Raw genomic sequence first — 7,573 nt, forward strand, 5'->3', positions numbered from 1 at the left:
CCCCCGGGCCGCTCCACGTGGCCGCTCCACGTCGCCCTCCCGGCTGGAGCCGCCCACCTGGCCGGGCAGAGTCCGGAGCCAGTGCCAGCCGCCGCCCCGCCCGCCGGACCTGGCCTTTCGCAGCTCCTCCAGCGACCTCGCTGAGCCCGCGGCGGGAGGGGCTGCGCGCGCGCGTGTGCGTGTGAGTGCGCATGTGCGCGTGTGCGGTCCGCGTGTGCTCGTGTGCTCGTGTGCGTGTACGTGTGCGCACACGCGTGTGACATTGTGAGCGTGCGTGTGTGCGCCCGTGAGCGTGTGTAAGGATGCACGTGTGTGAGCGTGCATGTGTGCGCGGATGTGTGCATATGCCTGTGTGCACACATATGAGTACAGAGGGACCAAGAGACAGTGAGGCCAGTGTGCATCAGAAGTATGTTTAACTGTGGTCATGCTTTCGTTGCCACTTTCTCTGCCTGAGGGACCCAGACGCATGTGACAAAATGGAACCTAACACTATTAGCATGTGCAGTTGTGGCTGGCATGTGTGGCTCTGTGTATGAGGAATTTGTGACACCGTAGGGAGTATTTTGTGTGACTGTGCATCCGTGTGATAGTGTGGGCTTCAGGGGCCGGGCGCGGTGGCTCACGCCTGTAATCCCAGAACTTTGGGAGGCCGAGGCGGCAGGATCACGAGGTCAGGAAATCGAGACCATCCTGGTAAACACAGTGAAACCCCGTCTCTACTAAAAACAAAATTTAGCTGGGCGTGGTGGCAGGCGCCTGTAGTCCCCGCTGCTCGGGAGGCTGAGGCAGGAGAATGGCGGGAACCCGGGAGGTGGAGCTTGCAGTGAGCCGAGATTGCGCCACTGCACTCCAGCCTGGGTGACAAAGCGAGACTCTGTCTCAAAAAATAAATAAATAAATGATAGTGTGCACTTCAGGGTATGGCCAACGTGTGACTGACTCCCCAGGGGTGTGGCAGTGCAGAGTGTTAGAGGCATATGTATTGGGGTGTCAGGGTGAACTCTTCCTGAGTTGTTTGTGACACTCCGTCACAGCGACACTGTCGTCACAGCGACACTGTCATCACAGCGACAAGCCCACTCTCATCCTGTCCTCCTCCTAGTGATGAACACTGCTAGTCACTGCCTCTTTAGATCACAGATTCTGCTGGTTTCAGCAACACCTCTCCTACCTCTGGTCATTTCAAAAAGGTCTCCATTTTCTTTAGCATCAGAGTTCCTCAGGGCCCTCTCCTCACTCTCCATCTGCTCATGTGCTCATTTGCTCACCTAGCTCCCATCACTGTTATGCATTGACTCGTGTCCTTCACAAAGTTATATGTTGAAGTCCTAACTTCCAATACCTCAGACTGTGATCTTATTTGGAAATAATGATGTAATTAATTAAAATGAGGTCATACTGGAGTAGGGTGGGCCCTTAATCAATATGACTGGTGTTCATATCAAAAGAGGAAATGTGGACACAGACACACACATAGGAAGAACATTGCTATGGCCTGAATATCCCCCCAAATTCACGTGCTGAAACTTAGTCATCATTGTGGTGATATTAAGAGGAGGAAGCCAGGCACAGTGGCTCACACCTGTAATCCCAGTACTTTGGGAGGCTGAAGTGGGAGGATCTCCTGAGGCCAGGAGTTTTCGACCAGTCTGGGCAATATAGTGAGACTGTGTCTCTACAGTAAGTAAGTAAGTAAGTAAATAAATAAATAAATAAATAAATAAATAAATAAAAATTAGGCATGGTGGTGCACGCCTGTAGTCCCAGCTATTTGGGAGGCTGAGGCAGGCAAATCCCTTGAGTCCAGGAATTTGAGGTTACAGTGAGCTGTGATCCTGCCACTGTACTCCAACATTGGTGACAGAGCGATATCCTGCCTCTGAAAAAAAAAAAAAGAAGTAGGGCCTTTTGGGACATGATGAAACCATGAGGGCTCTCCCCTCATGAACAGATTAATGACCTTATGAAAGAAGTTTCTGAGAGAGTTCAGCCCTCTTGCTCTCTTGCCTTTCTGTCCCTTCCATCACGTGAGGAAACCCAGATACACCATCTCTGAGGCACAGACATTCACAGACACCGAACCTGCCAGTGCCTGGATCTTGGACCTCCCAGTCTCCAGAACTGTGAGGAATAAATTTCTGTTGTTTGTAAATTACCCAGTCTGTGGGATTTTGTTATAGCAGCGCAAACACACTAAGATGTTTGTGAAGATGAAGACAGAGATCAGGGTGATGCTTCTACCAGTCAGGGAGTGCCAAAGATTTCCAGCAAAACACCAGAAGCCAGGGGAGAGGCACGGAATAGATTATTCCTCATGGCTCCCAGAACGAACCCATCCTACTGATATTTCAATCTTGACTTCTAGTCTCCAGAAGTGTGAGACAATAAATCTCTGTTGTTTAAGACAGTCCCCAACCTTTTTGGCACCAGGGACCAGTTTCAGTGAAGACAATCTTTTTTTTTTTTTTTGAGATGGACTCTCACTCTGTCATCCCAGCTAGAGTGCAGTGGTGCTATCTCAGCTCACTGCAACCTCCAGCTCCCAGGTTCAAGTGATTCTCATGTCTCAGCCTCCCGAGTAGCTGGGATTACAGGTGTACGCCACCACACCCAGCTAATTTTTATTTTTAATTTTTTTGTATTTTTTTTAGTAGGGACGAGGTTTCACCATGTTGGCCAGGCTAGTCTCAAACTCCTGACCTCAGGTAATTCGCCTGCCTTGACCTCTCAAAGCATTGGGCATTGCAGGCGTGAGCCATGGTGCCCAGCCTCAGAGAAGACAATCTTTCCACATATCAGAAGGGTTGGGGGTGAGGGGGATGGTTTTGAGATGAAACTTCCACCTCAGATCATCAGGCATTAGATTTTAATAAGGAGCACGCAACCTAGATCCTTCTGTGTGCAGTTCACAATAGGGTTTGCACTCCTATGAAAATCTAATTCCACCACTGATCTCAGGCAGTAATGCTTGCTCACCCTGCTCACCTACTGCTATGCCACCTGCTTCCTAACAGGCCATGGACCAGTACCAATTTGCAGCCCAGGAGGTTGGGGACCCCTGGTTTAAGACACCCAGTTTGTAGTGCTTTCTTAGAGCAAACTGCCAACTAATATACCACCTAAATGCCGATGATTACCAATTCTCCAGCTCCAATCTCTAAGCCCCAGGCCACTTCAGGCATTGAATATCCTACTAATTTGTGCCTGAGTCTTAATTTATAAAGGTGGCTGAGTGAGGACATGAAGAGGTCACTGCCATTGAAAGAAAAGCTTAATGTTATTCACAGTTCCCCTAGAAACAAAAGGCACAGTCACAGGGGAAAGTGCCAGTGTCACATAAGAGGCAGAAAGGAGGGGAAGGTACAGGCCTTTACTGGGTGTACGTCTCCCAGTAAGGCAGGAGAAGTGGTTTGGGACTGCCTAGTTTGAATAATCCCAGAGCACTCTGGGGCACAGGGACTGGTACTAGTGACCTGGTCCTGGGTTGATTTAGGGCAGGGGAGATACTGGCTTGGAATGTGAAAGTTAGAGAAAGGAAGTGACTCAGAGTATGAGCTCTGGATTGCAGGGGAGACGTAAACAACCTTGGACATTAGGTTGGCCCTGTGATTTATGGATGCCAAAGAGACAAATACAGAACCCAAGGAAACGCAGTTAAAACACTTACCAGCACCCCATCCTCTACATGTCTGTGTCTAAATGCATCATCTTCCTCTTCAAATTTTCCTCTCCTCTGTTTCCCTATCCCAGGGATGGGCACTTTATGTCTGTGCAGTCGGAAACCTGGGGGCCATCCGTGTTCCTCCTTCTTCCCCTGCCTCCGATCTACCACCAGGTCCTATCAATTGTGCCTCTGATCTTGAAGCTTTTCACTCTTCTCCTGGGTATACTCCAGTCCAGGCATCTTTTGAGCCTGGCGTTCTGTCAGCAGCCTCCCAGTGGCCTCTCTGCTTTTACTTTCCTCCTCCTCCAATCTATTCTCCCAGCAACTGAATGATTCTCCTAAAACATAACTCATGTCACTCTTCCCTTCTTAAAACCCTAGGATGGCTTTCCTCTGACCCTAGGATAAACTGCAGCAATTATGTGGTCCTTGACCATCCACATGTTCCAGCCACACCAAATTTCTTTCTGTTCCCTTAAGACATCCTTCACCTCCAGGCTTTTGCCTATGCTGCCCCATCTGGTAGAACACCCTCCCATGAAGTCTGGACACCCCCACAGTGCTCCCATGACAGCTGGTACTTCCGTTGTGTGGACCCTGTTAAGCCCTGATGACTTGTGAACCTCCTATAAGCTTTACGGTATACTGATACCTAGGCTCCTCTCCAGACCAACTGTATCGGGGGTAGGGCCTGGGCACTGGTAGTTTTAAAAATCCTAGATGATTCCGATCTGCAGTCAAGGTTGAAAGCCACTACTCTTAGTAGACGGCCGCCTATATTTCAATGAAGACAGGGACAGTAACATGGGGGGGTCTGCATCAAGTGCCTGGTACAGAGCGGGTGGTGAGCAAATTATCTACTGTACGAGGACTGTGTGGCAGGGACTGTATGAGGCAACGCAAAGTGACACTGCAGGAAGCTGCGTGTGTGTGCAATGCCAACACTGAGCAGCTGAAAGCTGTGTGACAGTGTGGGGTGTCACAGTCGGACAGTGACTGGTGAGGGTCACTGTGAATGGCTGTAGTCTGTGACAGAGCAGAATGTCACCGTGGGAGTAGCTGTGTCCTGTGTGTGACTGACTGCGAGTGCCTGAGGGGCTCTGGCCAGGTTGCTGGACTCGGGGGGTCGCCGGGGAAGAGTTTGAGGGAGCTGGAAATGCCCTGCACCAAGATGGCAGCTGGGGGAGGCCGCTTGTCTCGGGCTGCAGAGCCAGGAACCGCGGAGGGGAAGCAGAAGGCGGGGGAGGGCGGGAAGCCATTCGCAGGTCGCTCGAGTTACTTCCCCGCGGGACACTAGGCGCAGCCGCCCAGCCCCGCGACCAACTAGCACCGCCTTTCGCCGCCCAGCCGCGGCACCGGCGGTGGGCGGGGCGGGCAGCGCGAACGGCCGGCAGCGGGGACAGGACCCGCACAGGCAGCCTATGGCAGGCGGCGGGCGGGCCTGCGAGTCACAGCCGGCGAGCCGGGGCCAGTCAGGAGCCTGAGGGTCGGAAGCCCCCAACACAAGATGCTGAGCTCCTTTCTGAGCCCCCAGAATGGCACCTGGGCAGACACCTTTTCTCTCCTCTTGGCTTTTGCCGTTGCCCTCTACTTGGGCTACTACTGGGCATGTGTCCTTCAGGTGGGTGCGGGTCCAGTGCTCTGGCCGGCGGGTTTGGGTGTAGGGGCAGCTTCCAGACACGGGCTTGAGCCCTTGGTGGGAGCTGGAATGGTTGGGCTTCCCCACAGATGAAATTTGCTCCCACCGAATGGAGACTCGGCTCTGCCTCCCTAGTGCCTCTGCATCCCATGTCCTCCCCATGCCAACTGGGCCTTTTGGGCACCGGAGGGTGCTGCTCTCTATGATGTGGACAAGCATTTGGGAAAAGTGGGTTGGAAGGCATCCTGAGGTGTCAGAGATGTGCACACTTTGCATTCCTTTTTAGGTGGTTTAGCTGAGTCTTTCAGCTGCACTGAAGGAAGGAACCAGAGGTCTGTGGGGTCATGGCTAACTCCCAACACCCCCCACCCCCCAAATAGCTTAGTAGGGCCTCCCTTCCCTTAAGGGGTGGCTGAGGCCAGAACTGGCCTAGCGCAGAACTGATGGATAACACTAACTGTCCTTGCTCATTCAGCCCTGTTTTATGTTCCAGGCTCTCCATATAGTGTGATGAGCAAGTTTGAAGAGGTTGATTTTGATGAATTTGGAGATTTTTCTCACTGAAATTTAGATAAACACATAATTTACATATCCAGGAAAAGTCAAATATTTTCATCTTCATTAAACTCTGTTCTAGGCAGCTGAGTCTAACAAGACACCTGCTGGTTCGAGTCCTTTAAAAAGGTCTACAGGAGCCTTTAGTGTTACCGAGACTTTTCCATATTTTCAGAGCTTTCTACATTAGCATTTATTGTTTACTAAACGTCTTCCTTAGGGCCGGGCGCGGTGGCTCACGCCTGTAATCCCAGCACTTTGGGAGGCAGAGGTGTGAGGATCGCCTGAGATCGGGAGTTCAAGACCAGCCTGACCAACATGAAGAAACCCCGACTCTACTAAAAATACAAAAATTAGCCGGGCGTGGTGGCACATGCCTATAATCCCAGCTACTCAGAAGCCTGAGGCAGGAGAATCACTTGAACCCAGGAGGCAGAGGTTGTGGTGAGCTGAGATGGCACCACTGCACTCTAGCCTGGGTGTCAGAGCAAAACTCCGTCTCAAGAAGAAAAGAAAAAAATGGATAGCAACTCAAAATCTTGGCAATTAAGAGGCAATACACAACAGTGACTAGGCAGCACAGGCTCTAGAGTCAGAGAGACCTGGGTTTGAATCTCCTGCTCTGCCACTAACTAGTTCTGGCAAGCTTCTGACCTTTGACAAGTTATTCAGCATTCAAATCCAACCTATTTCATGGAACTGTTGTGAAAATCATAAGACAAAATTTGTGTGAAGTGCTTAGCACAATGCCTGGAGCTTAATGAGCACTCAACAAATCTTACCTGCAAGTACTGGTGGTAATGTCATAGTTAGTAATTTTGTTTTGCCTATTGCTTGCTGTGTAACTGGACAAACCACTTAACATCTGTCAGTCATAACTTCTTCACTTATAAAATATCTCATAAGCTTGGGCTTAGTTCAGTGCCTGCACACGACTGACAGCTATCATAATTCCAGGGCTTAAGGACTAGGGTCAAAAGTCACATCTCCCAACAGTTGCACTATCAACTTGGCCTCTCTGCCATTTGCCCCTGTAGAGTATGGGGACTGTACTGGAGATAGAAACCTGGTCTTCATGTTCCTTAGGACTCATTGCAGATATGCAGTTTCTATTCTTGAACCTATGGCATACTCCTCCTTCACATGCCTTCTACGTGGCTAGGCTCTCTCATTCACTTGAGGTCCAGAATACAGCAGAGAAGCTGAAAGTCAGGGCTCAGTGCCCACTGACCTCATCTGTCCCTGTTATTTCATCCTTGTCACCTTCCCCCTGGCTGGCACGAAGAAAGAAAAACATCGATTCACATTAGGGCTGTTCTTCCTTTAGAGCACAATCTAACAGCAGGGGCCCCACAAGTAAGAGAAAATAAGGTCCCTGGTACAAAGAAGCCCCTTAGGCCAGGCACGGTGGCTCACGCCTGTAATCCCACCACTTTGGGAGGCCAAGGCGGGTGGATCAAGAGGTCAGGAGATTGAGACCATCCTGGCTAACATGGTGAAACCCCGTCTCTACTAAAAATACAAAAAATTAGGCGGGCCTGGGCAGGCGCCTGTAGTCCCAGCTACTCGGGAGGCTGAGGCAGTAGAATGGCATGAACCCAGGAGGTGGAGCTTGCAGTGAGTAGAGATCACGCCACTGCACTCCAGCCTGGGGGACAGAGCAAGATTCGGCCTCAAAAAGAAGAAGATAAAGAAAGAAAAGAAAAAAGAAA

The 7,573-nt window shown here is 50.7% G+C and overlaps 1 protein-coding gene across 1 annotated transcript in view; it reads left to right on the plus strand.

The window, feature by feature from the left end:
* Nucleotides 1-4,967: 4,967 nt before the first annotated feature.
* ABHD1 (abhydrolase domain containing 1) overlaps nt 4,968-7,573 on the plus strand; it is a 6,082-nt gene continuing 3,476 nt past the window's right edge. Inside the window, exon 1 of the mRNA XM_017876917.1 lies at nt 4,968-5,288. Within this exon, the coding sequence (XP_017732406.1) occupies nt 5,175-5,288 (114 nt within the window). The 5' untranslated portion in view covers nt 4,968-5,174. The remainder of the gene's footprint in view (nt 5,289-7,573) is intronic.

The sequence above is a fragment of the Rhinopithecus bieti genome, unplaced genomic scaffold (genome assembly GCF_001698545.2).
Source record: "Rhinopithecus bieti isolate Rb0 unplaced genomic scaffold, ASM169854v2 scaffold_7681, whole genome shotgun sequence".
Lineage (NCBI taxonomy): Eukaryota > Metazoa > Chordata > Mammalia > Primates > Cercopithecidae > Rhinopithecus > Rhinopithecus bieti.